The sequence below is a fragment of the Rana temporaria genome, chromosome 1 (assembly GCF_905171775.1).
Source record: "Rana temporaria chromosome 1, aRanTem1.1, whole genome shotgun sequence".
Taxonomy (NCBI): Eukaryota; Metazoa; Chordata; class Amphibia; order Anura; family Ranidae; genus Rana; species Rana temporaria.
The window spans coordinates 7,882,558-7,899,127 of NC_053489.1; the positions used below are offsets into that span (position 1 = coordinate 7,882,558).

The 16,570-nt window shown below is 46.3% G+C and overlaps 2 protein-coding genes across 4 annotated transcripts in view; one reads left to right on the forward strand and one right to left on the reverse strand.

Moving 5' to 3' along the window:
* The window catches only part of LOC120924401 (receptor-type tyrosine-protein phosphatase S-like), a 162,766-nt gene that overhangs the window by 23,366 nt on the left and 122,830 nt on the right, over positions 1 to 16,570 (forward strand). The gene's annotated exons all lie outside the window — the stretch shown is intronic.
* Positions 8,042 to 13,750, reverse strand: LOC120924392. Its single transcript, XM_040335339.1, has 2 exons — positions 8,397 to 13,750; positions 8,042 to 8,170 (listed from the first exon to the last, which is right to left on the reverse strand). Exon 1 carries the CDS (start codon positions 13,487 to 13,489, stop codon positions 8,828 to 8,830), a length of 4,662 nt encoding a protein of 1,553 aa, XP_040191273.1. The 5' UTR covers positions 13,490 to 13,750; the 3' UTR covers positions 8,042 to 8,170; positions 8,397 to 8,827.

Sequence of the window (16,570 nt, forward strand, 5' to 3'; positions counted from 1 at the left end):
TTTACGTCGTTTACGTTAGGCTTTTTCCGGCGTAAAGTTACCCCTGCTATATGAGGCGTATCCTATGTTAAGTATGGACGTCGCCCCCGCGTCGAATTTTGAAAATTATTCGTTGTTTGCCTAAGTCGTTCGCAAATAGGACGTATTCGCGTCGAAAGCAATGACGATTTGCGGCGGAATTTAGAGCATGCGCACTGAGATTCTTTCACGAACGGCGCATGCGCCGTTCGTAAAAAAACATAAAATACGCGGGGTCACCATTAATTTAAATAAAACACGCCCACATCATCCCCATTTGAATTAGTCGGGCTTACGCCGGCCCACATACGTTACGCCGCCGTAACTTAGGGCGCAAGTTCTTTCTGAATACGGAACTTGCGCCCTAATTTACGGCGGCGTAACGTATGTGAGATACGTTACGCCCACAGAAATATACGCTTATCTTTCTGAATCTAGCCCATAGCGTCTACAAAATAGGGGATAGTTTTATGGCATTTTTATTAATATTTTTTTTTTACTAGTAATGGCGGCGATCAGCGATTGTTATCGTGACTGCGACATTATGGCGGACACATCGGACAATTTTGGGACCATTGTCATTTATACAGCGATCAGTGCTATAAAAATGCACTTATTACTGTAAAAATTACACTGGCAGTGAAAGGGGTTAACCACTAGGGGGGGCGCTAAAAGGGGTTAAGTGTGACCTAGGGAGTGATTCTAATTGTTAGGAGGCGTGGCTTGGCATGACACGTCACTGATCGCTGCTCCCAATGACAGGGAACAGACGATCAGTGACATGTCAGGGGAAGGACGAGGAGATGTTGGCCCGGATTCAGAAACAATTTACGTCGGCGTATCTATTGATACGCCGCGTAAATTCTAGCATGCGCTGGCGTATCTTCTTTCTGTATTCAGAAAGCAAGATATGCCGAAATTTGGCTAAGATACGACTGACGTAAGTCTCTTACGCCGTCGTATCTTAGTTGCATATTTCCGCTGGCCGATAGGTGGCGCTTCCGGAGATTTACGCGTAGAATATGCAAATTAGGTAGATACGCCGATTCAAAAACGTACGTCCGCCCGGCGCATTTTTTTACGTCGTTTACGTTAGGCTTTTTCCGGCGTAAAGTAACCCCTGCTATATGAGGCGTAGCCAATGTTAAGTATGGACGTCGGGCCAGCGTCAAATTTTGCATCGTTTGCGTAAGTCATTCGCAAATAGGGCTTTGCGTAAGTTACGTTCACGTCGAAACCAATGAGGCTTTGCGGTGTAATTTGGAGTATGCGCACTGGGATACGTCCACGGACGGCGCATGCGCCGTTTGTAAAAAACTTCATTTACGTGGGGTCACACTGAATTACCATACAACACGCCCACATCTTCCAATTTTGAATTGGGTGGGCTTACGCCGACCCTCATACGCTACGCTGCCGTAACTTAGGGCGCAGGTTCTTTCTGAATACAGAACCTGCCTCACTAGGTTACGGCGGCGTAGCGTATCTGAGATACGCTACGCCCGCACAAAGTAGCGCCGGGCTTTCTGAATCTGGGCCGTTGTGTTTACATTGACACCTCCCCGTTCAGCTCTGTGACCCGATCACGGGACACTGGCGGACATTGAGTCCGCGGGTCCCACGGGCATGGTCACGGAGCTTGCGACAGGTTCGCGAGCGCGTCACCGGCCAGCAAATTAAAGGGGACATATATATATATATATATATACGCCCATTTGCTCAGTTGTTTCATTATGTCGACCTAAAAAGTCGTGCGGCGGTCGGCAAGCCGTTAATAAACCGACACTTGCCTGCTCCATGGTCCAGCGATGCGGCCACGCGGTGGCTCGCTCCTCTCCCCCTCCTCTCCTCGCCGCTGTCATAATAACTGTGGGCACCCAGCCGTGACAGCTTACGGCTTCACGGCCGGGTACACACGGAAGTAGGAAGTGGGACAGGAAGTCCCACTAAAAAGGAGGAGTGTTTAAAGTGGAAGTTCCACTTTTGGCTGGAACTCCGCCTTAAGCGACTCAGAAACTGGTCAAGGGTCACGATGAGCAGAGCGGGTGGATAACACAGCCTGCTCTACTTTATACTTTATGGGCCATCCAATCCACCCAGACAGGAGACAGATCCACCCCTGTTTTTTTAGCGGATCAGATTGGAGGTGGGCGGATGTAAACTGGCACAAGTCTGTTTACATCTGCCGCTCCATAGAGGTGAATGGAGGGCCTGATTGGGTCCGCCTGAAAAATGGAAAGGCGGATCCAATCAGGCCGATCGTATGAAAGGGGCCTAAGGCTGTGGTTTACAGTGGGGATCGAAAGTTTGGGCGCCCCAGGTAAAATTTTGTATTAATGTGCATAACGAAGCCAAGGAAAGATGGAAAAATCTCCAAAAGGCATCAAATTACAGATTAGACATTCTTATAATATGTCAAAAAAAGTTAGATTTTATTTCCATCATTTACACTTTCAAAATTACAGAAAACAAAAAAATGGCATCTGCAAAGGTTTGGGCACCCTGCAGAGTTAATATCTTGTACTGCCCCCTTTGGCAAGTATCACGGCTTGTAAACGCTTTTTGTAGCCAGCCAAGAGTCTTTCAATTCTTGTTTGAGGGATCTTTGCCCATTCTTCCTTACAAAAGTCTTACCGTTCTTTGAGATTTCTGGGCTGTCTGTCACGCACTGCTCTTTTAAGGTCTATCTATAGATTTTCAATTATGTTGAGGTCAGGAGATTGTGAAGGCCATGGCAAGACCTTCAGTTTACGCCTCTTGATGTAATCCCCCGTGGATTTTGAGGTGTGTTTAGGATCATTATCCATTTGTAGAAGCCATCCTCTCTTTAACTTCAGCTTTTTCACAGATGGCATCAAGTTACCATCCAAAATTTGCTGAAATTTTATTGAATCCATTTTTCCTTCTACTCGTGAAATGTTCCCTGTGCCACTGGCTGCAAAACAACCCCAAAGCATGATTGATCCACCCCCATGCTTCACAGTTGGACAGAGGTTCTTTTCATTAAATTCTGTGCCCTTTCTTCTCCAAACGTACCTTTGCTCATTCCGGCCAAAAAGTTCTATTTTAACCTCATCGGTCCACAGAACTTGTTTCCAAAATGCATCGGGCTTGTCTATATGTTCATTTGCAAAGTTCAAACGCTGATTTTTGTGGTGAGGACGTAGAAGAGGTTTTCTTCTGATGACTCTTCCATGGAGACCATATTTGTACAAGTATCTCTTTATAGTGGAATAGTGTACCACAACTCCAGTGTCTGCCAGATCTTTCTGGAGGGATGGTGCAGTCAAACGTGGGTTTTGAATTGCTTTTCTCACAATCCTGAGAGCTCTTCTGTCTGATATTTTTCTTGGTCTTCCAGATCTTGCTTTAACTTCCACTGTTCCTGATGACTGCCATTTCTTAATTACATTCCGAACAGAGGATATTGACATCTGAAAACGCTTTGCTATCTTCTTATAGCCTTCTCCAGCTTTGTGAGCGACAACTATTTTTACATGTTTACATTCCTTGTAATAGGAATAAAGATGGTCAATTTTTTTTTTTAAAGTGTCAAAGTAAAAAGTTTAAAATAGAATTAACAATAAAACAATAAAAAATAAAGTGCCCCTGTCCCCGGTATACTCGCACGCAGAAGCGAAGGCATACATAAGTCCCACCCACATATGAAAATGGTGTTCAGACCACACATGTGAGGTATCGCCGCAAACATTAGAGCGAGAGCAATAACTCTATCCCTAGACTTCCTGTCATGGATATGCAATAGTCTGGCAGCTTACCTGTTTCCATCTGTCCATTAGAGGCCTGACTCTGTTCTGGTTACCTTCTTATTTCCTCTCCTTCCTGTATGGCCCCGCCCAGGCCATCCCAGGAAGTCTATATTAACTATTGCACTACAGGCCTGCAGTGCTGTTCAACAGTGTTGTTTGCTTAAGTTCCTGTCTGCAGTGTGCTACGATTACCTTCCTGTGTACCGTTTTTGGCTCGTCCCTGACTTCTCCTGTTTGCCTGTGCCCTTGACCTTTTGCCTGTCCCTCGGTTACCCTAGTCTGCCTGTTGCCCCGACCTCGGCTTGACCATCACTACAGTTTGTCCTGCCTGCTGCTTCCCTTCTCTCCCTGCGGAGTGTGACCTAGGGGATCCCAGGGGTCGCGACTTGGATCCAGCTGCGGCGAAGGCCATCCTCACCACTAGAGGCTCTGGTGAACGCAAAGCTGGGTCTTAGACTCCGCACCCTGGGCGATCTTGGGTTCGCTTCCTCTCTGATCGCAGCAGTCGGCTATAGGGTTCACTACCCTGTGGTACATCCCTGACCCCCACGAGGTGCACTTGTCATCTGGCCACAGGTGACCTGACACCTCCTCTAACTCAAAACATGTAACCAGTAAAAAAAAATTAAAGTGTCGCCCGTGAGGATTTTTAAGTACCGATGTTTGGTGCCATTCCACGAGAGTGTGTAATTTTGAAGCGTGGCATGTTTGGTATCTATTTACTCGGAGTAACATTATCCTTCACATTATGTAAAAATTGGGCTAACTTGAATGTTTTTTTTTTAAAGCATGAAACTGTTTTTTTTTTTTCAAAAAAACTTGTTCGAAAAATTGCTGCGCAAATACCTTGCGAGATCAAAAGTTGCAATGACCGCCATTGTATTCTCTAGGGCAGACCTGGGCAAACTACGGCCCGCGGGCCGTATACGGCCCGGCGGACCTTTTAATCCGGCCCCTTTTAATGTCCCCCTCCTGTGTCATGTCCCCAGCGTCTGTCCCCCTCCTGTGTCATGTCCCCAGCGTCTGTCCCCCTCCTGTGTCATGTCCCCAGCGTCTGTCCCCCTCCTGTGTCATGTCCCCAGCGTCTGTCTCCCTCCTGTGTCATGTCCCCAGCGTCTGTCCCCCTCCTGTGTCATGTCCCCAGCGTCTGTCTCCCTCCTGTGTCATGTCCCCAGCGTCTGTCTCCCTCCTGTGTCATGTCCCCAGCGTCTGTCCCCCTCCTGTGTCATGTCCCCAGCATCTGTCCCCCTCCTGTGTCATGTCCCCAGCGTCTGTCCCCCTCCTGTGTCATGTCCCCAGCGTCTGTCCCCCTCCTGTGTCATGTCCCCAGCGTCTGTCCCCCTCCTGTGTCATGTCCCCAGCGTCTGTCTCCCTCCTGTGTCATGTCCCCAGCGTCTGTCTCCCTCCTGTGTCATGTCCCCAGCGTCTGTCTCCCTCCTGTGTCATGTCCCCAGCGTCTGTCCCCCTCCTGTGTCATGTCCCCAGCGTCTGTCCCCCTCCTGTGTCATGTCCCCAGCGTCTGTCAAAAGTTGCAATGACCGCCATTGTATTCTCTAGGGCAGACCTGGGCAAACTACGGCCCGCAGGCCGTATACGGCCCGGCGGACCTTTTAATCCGGCCCACCCCCGCCGCCTCTGCCACGTTAATCACCGCGGCGGGGAACATAACAGACAGCGTTCGTTTGAACAGCTGTTTTCCCCGCCGCGCATAGACACTCCCCCTTGGACGGATCTGTCCAATCGCGAGCAAGGGGGAGTCACATAGACACTCCCCCTTGCTCGCGATTGGACAGATCCGTCCAAGGGGGAGTGTCTATGGCATAGACACTTCCCCTTGGACGGATCTGTCCAATCGCGAGCAAGGGGGAGTCACATAGACTGTCTATGCGCAGCAGGGAAAACAGCTGTTCAAACGAACGCTGTCTGTTATGTTCCCCGCCGCGGTGATAACAGTAGGCAGGGCCGGGAGGGGTCACTGTGCCCATCACACGCAGCCACTTGTGCCAACACATGCAGCCACTTGTGCCAACACATGCAGCCACTTGTGCCAACACACGCAGCCACTTGTGCCAACACACGCAGCCACTTCGCCACCATAAATTTTCGCCACTGTGCCAATCACACGCAGCCACTGTGCCAATCACACGCAGCCACTGTGCCAATCACACGCAGCCACTGTTCCCATCAAACGCAGCCACTGTGCCAATCACACGCAGCCACTGTGCCATCAATTGTTGCCACTGTTCCCAAACACAGCCACTGTGCCAATCACATGCAGCCACTGTGCCAATCACACGCAGCCACTGTGCCCATCAAACGCAACCACTGTGCCATCACACGCAGCCACTGTTTAATCAATTGTTATTGATTAAACAGTGGCTGCCTGTCCCCAGCCTCTGTCCCCCTCCTGTGCCATGTCCCCAGCCTCTGTCCCCCTCCTGTGTCATGTCCCCAGCGTCTGTCCCCCTCCTGTGTCATGTCCCCAGCGTCTGTCCCCCTCCTGTGTCATGTCCCCAGCGTCTGTCCCCCTCCTGTGTCATGTCCCCAGCGTCTGTCCCCCTCCTGTGTCATGTCCCCAGCATCTGTCCCCCTCCTGTGTCATGTCCCCAGCGTCTGTCTCCCTCCTGTGTCATGTCCCCAGCGTCTGTCTCCCTCCTGTGTCATGTCCCCAGCGTCTGTCCCCCTCCTGTGTCATGTCCCCAGCGTCTGTCCCCCTCCTGTGTCATGTCCCCAGCGTCTGTCCCCCTCCTGTGTCATGTCCCCAGCGTCTGTCCCCCTCCTGTGTCATGTCCCCAGCGTCTGTCCCCCTCCTGTGTCATGTCCCCAGCGTCTGTCCCCCTCCTGTGTCATGTCCCTAGCGTCTGTCTCCCTCCTGTGTCATGTCCCCAGCCTCTGTCCCCCTCCTGTGTCATGTCCCCAGCCTCTGTCCCCCCTCCTGTGTCATGTCCCCAGCCTCTGTCCCCCTCCTGTGCCATGTCCCCAGCCTCTGTCCCCCTCCTGTGCCATGTCCCCAGCCTCTGTCCCCCTCCTGTGCCATGTCCCCAGCCTCTGTCCCCCTCCTGTGTCATGTCCCCAGCCTCTGTCCCCCTCCTGTGTCATGTCCCCAGCCTCTGTCCCCCTCCTGTGTCATGTCCCCAGCCTCTGTCCCCCAGTTTTCCAACAATGATATTTACTGCTTTTTATAAAGAAATACAATTGATTTTATGCAGTATTGAGTTTAGCCTTTTGGCCCGGCCCTCCAAAATATTTTTAGTTTCTCATGTGGCCCCATCGAAAAAATAATTGCCCACCCCTGCTCTAGGGTGTCTGCTAAAAAAAACATGCATAATGTTTTGGGGGTTCTGTGTAATTTTCGAGCAAAAAATTATGATTTTTTACACGTAGGAGAGAAGTGTCAGAATTGGCCTGGATGGAAAGTGGTTAAAATCCGTAATTTTTGCTTGAAAATTTGTTAGAACCTCCAAACATACATATATATATTAGCAGAGAATATAGAGAATAAAATGGCGATTGTTGCAATATTTTATGTCACACGGTATTTGCTCAGCGGTCTTTCAAATGCAATTTTTGGGGGGAAAAGATACTTACATGAATTTAAAAAAAAAAAACCAGTAAAGTTAGCCCAATTTTTTTGTATAATGTGAAAGATAATGTTACCCTGAGTAAATAGATACATTACATGTCACATTTTGAAATTTGACACACTCATGGAATGGCGACAAACTACGGTACCTAAAAATCTCCATAAAAAAAAATCTTAATCTTAAAAAAAAAAAAAACGTTTACAAGCTTATAGTTACAGAGGAGATCTAGTACTAGAATTATTGCTCTCGCTCTGACGACTTTCTTTTCTCAGTTCCCGGGTCTGTACACCCGCTGTGCCCATTATCAGGGGTTCCCACCATCCCTGTGCTGAGTTTCCGGGTCTGTACACCTGCTATGCGTTTTCCTTGCTGCGCAAGCTCGTGGGGACAGAGGTACTTTAATTATTATTATTTTTTCTTATTCATTTTATTTATTTATTTTTACATTGTGTTTTTTTTTATGTTTTTGATCACTTTCATTTCTGTCACAAGAAATGTAAACATCCCTTGACAGTAATAGGTGGTGACAGGTACTCTTTGTGGAGGGTTCCCCAATCCCTCTATATATATATATATATATATATATATATATATATATATATATATATATATATATATATATATGTTACGGCCCCTTTGGCATCGAATAAATAACAAGAGGAGAGCTTCTGACGGGTGCAGTAGTTTTATTCTTTCGGAACAAAGGTGCGCAGCAGGGTTGAATATTATTTTCTTTATCTCCTTAAGCACCGTAAACATGAATATCGTAAGCACCATAGCACCATAGCACCGTGAAAACTGTAAATGACATACAACACACTTATTTACAGTTGTCACCAAAAAGGGGGTTACAGGGTTAATTACAGTTGTCTGCACACACATCTAATTACATTGAACATTCAAAGAAACATGGTTACATGCAAAGTGTCTTGGATCATATAGCGTATTTAAAACCAAACAGCATGAACAGGGTTTATCTCTAGAACATATACACCTTTATAACAATGCACACTTTTCTGCATACCTCGATCCACTTGCCAAGGGGGGTACAAACTTTAAGCTTTAGGGATTTTCTGCAGACATCTTCCATGAAATCCTATGCAGACAGCTAACATGTGGCATCTGAGATACAGGAAAAGGCTTTCTTACTAAGACAGGAAGAAGGAGTGGTCTTGTAATCCTGCTGATCAAAACATTCCCCAGGGAACCAAAGGGAGGCAGAAAGGTTCCACCCAGCAGTAAGTGCTGGACAAGATCCACAATGATAAGCGGACAGTTACACTCCCACCAAATTATGTTATGATGAATATAACCTAAAAGGTCATACATAATTTACAGAACATAACCATGGCCGCTATAAAACATGGTACATCATACACAATTTAGCTTATAGGTACCTCTGTAACTGGCTACTGTCTTGTGTGGTGGTATGCTAGTGTATCACTAAAACTGAACTTATTTGCTTTCTATGAGGACTACTAGCTTTTGAATAGGACGTTCAATAATTGAAGGTTTTGATACATAGTCCTTCTTATCTTGCAATCTTCTGTCACCTACTAACACCTTGACTCGACGAACTAGATCATCCTTTTCTATTGTAGTTTCAATTACACGTCCTAGTTGCCACTGGCATCTGGGAGACATATCATCTTTGATTATGACGATGTCATTTACTTTGAGGTTACGTCGAGGTGTGTGCCATTTCTGTCTTGTGGAAACACTCATGAGGTATTCTCTTTTCCACCGACTCCAGAATTGTTCATTGGCTTGTGATGCAAGGGTTGTAATGGGTTTGACTTTAGGATCGTCTACAATTAGTTCTTCTGAAGAGCTTGAAGATGCGTGCACTTCAGATCTCCAAAGGAAACTAGGCCCAGATAACCAACTTGAGGTGGAGATATCCGCTACATGTAGACCCCTGGATGCATGGTCGGCTGGGTTTTGTGTCGTATCCACATAATGCCATTGGGTTGGATCTGTAATCTCTCTTATGAGTTGAACACGATTGGCTACAAACACGTGAAACCTTCTTGCTTCGTTATTGATATAGGCTAAGACTACTTGGGAGTCTGTCCAGAAGAACTCTTTGTCAACTTCTATTTCAAGTTCTGCCTTCAACATGACACTCAACCTTGCTGCAGTGACGGCAGCTGAGAGTTCAAGCCTTGGGATGCTCACAATCTTCGTTGGTGCGACTCTTGCCTTGGCCATTACGAAGCTGCAATGGACTTGATCTCTGTCATTTTTGTACCTAAGGTACGAACAGGCACCATATCCTATGTTGCTGGCATCGGAAAAGTGGTGTAGTTCCACTTTCATTCTGTTACCAAAGTCTGGGGGATGGTAACATCTGGGTATCTTGATTTCCCTTAAAGCTTGCAGACTACTCTTCCAAGCCTCCCACCGTGGACATAAGCTCTCAGGAAGTGCTTCATCCCAACTGATGCCTCTGCGGCAAAGCTCTTGGAGAATGCACTTGCCACTCAGTATGAAGGGGGCTATGAAGCCTAGAGGATCATAAAGGGAGGCTACGACTGACAGGATACCACGACGAGTTGAGGGTTGATGCTTTATGTCAGCACTGAAACTGAAGGTGTCGTTTTCAATTGACCACTGAATGCCAAGTACTTGTCCTTCTGTTGTTGAGTCTGGGCTAAGTTTGACAGGCACACTAGTTGTTGCTCTTTCTGACGGAGCAATACAGGACAGGACGTCCCTTTTATTAGAGTTGAACTTATGCAGTCGTAGGCCGGCATTTTTACATAATCCTTGAGTTTCGAGGATTAGATTCGAAGCTTCGCTGACTGTTGGAACGCTAGTTAGGCCGTCGTCGACATAAAAGTTCTTCTCGATGAAGGCTGATGCTGAGGGATGTTCTGACTTGTGTTGTCGTGCAAGATACTTAAGGCCGAAATTGGCACATCCTGGAGAGGAGCTGGCACCGAAAAGGTGAACTGCCATTCTGTATTCTTTCGGTTCTGTTTCCAACTGACCGTTCTCCCACCAAAGGAACCTTAAGTAATTGCGCATTTCTGAGGGGATATAGAACTGATGGAACATCTTTTCAATGTCGCATATCACAGCAACTGCTTCCTTCCTGAAGCGACAGAGGACTCCCACTAGAGAGTTTATCAGGTCGGGACCTGTCAGCAAGGTATTGTTTAGGGAGATGCCTTTGAACTTTGCTGAACAATCAAAGACAACTCTTAACTTGTCTGGCTTCTTGGGGTGATAAACCCTGTGATGTGGGATGTACCACACTGTCTCTTCCTCTGATAATGAAGGGGCTGGTTCTGCATCACCTTTTCTGATTGTTTCTTCCATGAATGCAGTGTAGTGTTCATGGTACTGTCTATTTCCCTTTAATCTTTTCTTTAGATGATGAAGTCGAATAAGGGCCAGCCTCTTATTGTTTGGTAGTGCCAGTTGACTGTTGTCTTTGAAGGGTAACGGCATCTCGTAGTGTCCATCTTTCCTTTTCATTATAGTTTCCGAGAGAAACTGCACGAAGCGAACATCATCTTGAGACACGTACTTATCTTCATAATTTCTTTCAATGAAGTCCATTTCTAAAGCCTTTAACACATCAGCGACCGGCGGCATTGGCATTTCTTTCACTGCGACTCTGTGTACGAAGCTCTGGCTACCCTGTCTATCAAGATGTGGATTTGCTGATCCTACAATGCTCCAGCCGAGCATAGTTTTTTGAGCGAAGGGTTCATTTTCGGAGCCGATAACAACCTCCAAGGGAGCCAGTGCTGATGGGCAGTCATAACCGATCAGTAGTCCTACTTCGCAATCTTGAAGTGGCTGTAACTTGTTTGCCAAGTGTTTGAGGTGTGACCACTGGAGTGCAGTCTCCTTAGTGGGGATGTGAGACTTATCTACTGGAATGAAATCTCTTGTATAGGCTTGACGGAGTTGAACTTGAACTTCGGAGTTGAAGCCACGCACTTGCAGACCGTGAGCAATTTGGCTTGAAATAACTGTGTCAACCGCTGTCATTGTGCTGAGCCTTAGCTGTAATGGCTTGGTGCTCACACTTAACTTCGATACCAGGTCTGCCAGAATAAAGGTTGAATCACTCTGTGTGTCAAGTAAGGCATAAGTGAGGATTTCCCTCTGAGGCTCCGTAGTAGCTGACAACAGAACTGGAACAATGCAGGATGTGGCAGACGTATGTCTTGTCAAAGTATGGGACATAACTTTGGGAACGTTGTCGTTTGCCTTATTTCTCATGCCTACTGAATCATCGTTTGATGCCTTGACAGGCTCAGTGTCTCTCTGTATGTGCAAACAGGTTGGATGACGTCGACTGCATATGCTACACGTGTGTCTTCCTTTGCAGTCTTTTGTAGTGTGGCCCTTTCTTAAGCAACCAAAACAGAGATGGTTTTCGTGAATAAAGGCCCTCTTTTCATCGATGGTCTTTGCCGCAAAAGTCAGACATTTAGCGACACCGTGTGTTTCGTCTTTGCAGACTAGGCAAGGTGGTTTCGGTCTTGAAGCTGAGATATTTGGAACGTTGAAGGTAGAGGGCTTCATTTGAGTGCTTGTGTTGAGCGCCTTGGCTCTCTTGGGAATTCTCTCATCTGTAGTCTTGGTACTGAGGAGAAAAGGAGAGGCAATGGGGTTGCATGCAATCTTAGCTTCCCTTTGCAGGAACTCTGTGAAACGAGCAAAGGTTGGGTATTCTTGGGACTTGTCCAGCTCGTCCACGGCGATGCGACCCCATCTGCGCACGATCCATTCAGGCAGTTTCTTGAGAAGCTTGTGGTTTTCTTCACAATCATTTAGAATAGCTAGGCCTTTAACATGAGGAATGGCCTCCACACAACCTTGAAGGAAATCTGCAAACTCTCTTAATGCTACAGGGTCATTTGCTGATATCTTTGGCCATTTAGCTAACCTTTCTCTGAAGGCTCTTTGCACTATGAATGGACCTCCATACCTGTCCTGTAGGATTCCCCAAGCACCTAGATAGGCATCTTCTGAATTTCGGTAGAAGAACCCTTCCACTGCCTTACGAGCTTCACCACCGAGATACCTCTTCAAGTACAGCATTTTTTCGCACACAGGGAGTGGTTTCTGATCAATCAGCGCCATAAAGGATATCTTCCAATCTATGAACTTCAAAGGATCACCTGTGAATACAGTTGGTTCAGGTATAGGGAGACGGTTGGAGATAAGCAGACTTGCAAGTCCTGGGGTTAGACTAACTTCTTCATTTGGTCTTGGCACCCCAAGTGGTGTATTTGAAGGTTGAAATGGCACAGCCTTTGGATTCAATGAGTTTCGTGGTTCATTATTTTGGCAGAGGTATTGCACATTGTGGTCTTTCTCCTGTTCGTAAATTTCAAAACTATCATAAGCGTTGTAGGCTTTCACTCTTGCTGCAGCTACCTTGACTTCATTTTCTGCTTGTAGCTGTTGTAGTCTTGTCTTTTCCTCATCCAACTTCAGTTTAATTTCTGCCTCTAGTTTGTTCAGCTTAGCTTGCTCCTCGCGCATCTGTTGCGTCGCCTTTGCCTGTTCTATTTTGGCTGCAAGATCTGCTTCTGCGTCAGCGCGTTTGCTAGATCTGGAAGTGGCTCTTGAGCTTGCGTTGGAGTCTGGTAATGACTCTGAGAGGACAGTTTCTGTTTCTGAGTTTCCAAAGACTGACTCATGCTCTTCTTTATTAAGAACCATCCTCACCCTTTCCTTCTCAAGTTGATCGTTAAAGATTTCATCTACATTCTCTAGCCGCTTGCTGATGAGGTTGCAGATTTCAGCCGTTAACGCGGTGCATGCATCCATTTTCTTAACAACGTACGGGGTAGTGGAATTATTTCGGCACATGGACTCATACTGTTGGTGCACTAACGCTTCTTTGGCTTTAATCTCTTTCAATCTTGTATTAAGGTCTTCAGTTGAGCAGAAATATTTTAACTTTGTCCTACATTCCTTTGCTAGCTCCTTCCAAGAGTGGCACACCTTGTTGAATGCCTTTTCATTTTTCTTAACTGTTTCTTCGTGCATTTCTTTGCCCTTTTCTGTTAGGCTTTGCTCTCTAGAGCTGGATCGTACCCGTTGTGACTCTGTGGGTTTGTCTGTTTCTTCAGCAGGTGACAACATTTTGTTCTAGTGTGCCTTTGCCTTTCAAGTGTGAGTGTGCCTGAAACCTAACTTGAATGAGTGTTGGCTCAAACTTGCTACTAAGGGCTACAACAGATAACAGGTGTTCACACTTGTAACTAAAGATTAGCAAACAATGCATACAGTACTACAAAATGTTTTAAACGAATATACTGCTGACACTTTCTAACCAGACAATTAACCCTTTACGTAAATAACTGCAGTTTAGTGGATTAGGAACTTGGAAGATGGCATTGCTTTAAATCTGACACTAGGCCTCTAAACACGAATATAATAACTTGATCACTGGTTTAGCAAAATATTAACTATTTGGCTCGCATATTAGTTAAGGGCGGCTTCCGGATCACATATAAAGAGCCCGCTATATTTAAAAGTTCACGTGACACGTTTACTTTTTTAGCCAAGTCTCTGTTGCCAAGATGGCGTCCGCACGTGTCTTGCGAGGCGTTGGGAAGCCTTTACTCACAGTTCGATGAAGACAGCGACGCAGCTGGTGATGTCGAGTCTCCACCGCAGCGACGAGTTTTCACTGTTACGGCCCCTTTGGCATCGAATAAATAACAAGAGGAGAGCTTCTGACGGGTGCAGTAGTTTTATTATTTCGCGACAAAGGTGCGCAGCAGGGTTGAATATTATTTTCTTTATCTCCTTAAGCACCGTAAACATGAATATCGTAAGCACCATTGCAACATAGCACCGTGAAAACTGTAAATGACATACAACACACTTATTTACAGTTGTCACCAAAAAGGGGGTTACAGGGTTAATTACAGTTGTCTGCACACACATCTAATTACATTGAACATTCAAAGAAACATGGTTACATGCAAAGTGTCTTGGATCATATAGCGTATTTAAAACCAAACAGCATGAACAGGGTTTATCTCTAGAACATATACACCTTTATAACAATGCACACTTTTCTGCATACCTCGATCCACTTGCCAAGGGGGGTACAAACTTTAAGCTTTAGGGATTTTCTGCAGACATCTTCCATGAAATCCTATGCAGACAGCTAACATGTGGCATCTGAGATACAGGAAAAGGCTTTCTTACTAAGACAGGAAGAAGGAGTGGTCTTGTAATCCTGCTGATCAAAACATTCCCCAGGGAACCAAAGGGAGGCAGAAAGGTTCCACCCAGCAGTAAGTGCTGGACAAGATCCACAATGATAAGCGGACAGTTACAATATATATATATATATATATATATATATATATATATATATATATATATATATATATATATATATATATATATATATATATATACTGTATAATAGAAGCTTTGTCCTATAGGTTTGCAGTTCCATGTTAGAAATAGTAAGGTGGAAATGCTGATTCAGAAGAGGAAGTAAATACATAATAGTTGCTTTTCTTCAATTTTGGAATGAACACATTGGGCTAGATTCAGCAAGAATTTACGTCGGCGTATCTATTGATACTCCGCGTAAATTCAAAGCTGCGCCGGCGTATCTTCTTTCTGTATTCAGAAAGCAAAATACGCCGAAATTAGGCCAAGATCCGACTGGCGTAAGTCTTATCTTAGTATCTTAGTTGCATATTTACGCTGGCCGCTAGGTGGCGCTTCCGTCGATTTCCGCGTAGAATATGCAAATGAGCTGGATACGCGGATTCAGAAACGTACGTGCGCCCGGCGGAATTTTTTACGTCGTTTGCGTAAGGCTTTTTCCGACGTAACGTTGCTCGTGCTATATGAGGAGCAACCAATGTTAAGTATGGACGTCGGGCCAGCGTCGAATTTTGCCGTTGTTTGCGTAAGTCGTTCGCGAATAGGGCTTTGCGTAAATTACGTCCACGTCGAAAGCATTGACTATTTGCGACGTGATTAGGAGCATGCGCACTGGGATACGTTCACGGACGGCGCCTGCACCGTTCGTGAGAAACGTCATTTACACGGGGTCATGTTTTATTTACATAAAACACGCCCACCTCTTCAGAATTTGAATTTGGCGCGCTTACGCCGGCAGATGTACGCTACGCCGCCGTAACTTAGGGCACGGGTTCTTTGTGAATCCAGCCCCAGCCTCACTAAGTTACGCCGGCGTAGCGTATCTGAGATACGCTACGCCCGCACAAACTTACGGCGAGCTTTCTGAATCTAGCCCATTGTCTATTAATACAAGGAAACAATATACCACTCAGCAACTTAAAGTGTAAGTACCCCCCCCCCCCCCTATCGTTTTCAGCCAAGGAAGCTGCCATCTTTGGCTCTGTTTAATCTATAACTGCCATGATTCTGCACATGTGATCAGTTTAGACACCAGCCATTGGATGGTTTGACAGTTTGGTTGAGAGCACAGCCAATGGGAGTGTTACATTTCCGGCACGTGCCGTAAATGAAACTGTTTTATGGATGGGTTTACTTCCGCTTTAATGACCTGGATTGTATTAAATGGTACTCAATGAACAATGATCAGCATCTTGGAAAAGAAATGCGATTTCAGAGAAGGTAATATTTCATACCCCAGCAGTGAGATCTCCCGACTGTATAACCGAACCTGTTCTTGTCCACCTATGCGTTTTTATTTGTTCCCGCCTACTTTTGTCTGTTACCGATATAAAAAGAATATAGCAAAAATAAGAACCCCTCATAATGGGCACAGCGGGTGTACAGACCCGGGAACTCAGCACAGGGATGGTGGGAACGCCTCATAATGGGCACAGCGGGTGTACAGACCCGGGAACTCAGTACAGGGATGGTGGGAACGCCTCATAATGGGCACAGCGGGTGTACAGACCCGGGAACACAGCACAGGGATGGTGGGAACGCCTCATAATGGGCACAGCGGGTGTACAGACCCGGGAACTGAGAAAAGGGATGGTGAGAACCCCTCATAATGGGCACAGCGGGTGTACAGACCCGGGAACTGAGAAAAGGGATGGTGGGAACCCCTCATAATGGGCACAGCGGGTGTGCAGAGATTGGAACTCAAAGAAAGGAGGGTGGGAGCCACTAATAACAGACACCATAAGTGTACAGAGAACGGAAGTCAAAGCAGGGATGGTGGGAATGCCTCATAATGGGCACAGCAGATGT

What these genes read in the sequence shown, in the direction of transcription:
- LOC120924392 (XM_040335339.1), bottom strand. Translation starts at nt 13,489, where the DNA reads ATGTTGTCACCTGCTGAAGAAACAGACAAACCCACAGAGTCACAACGG.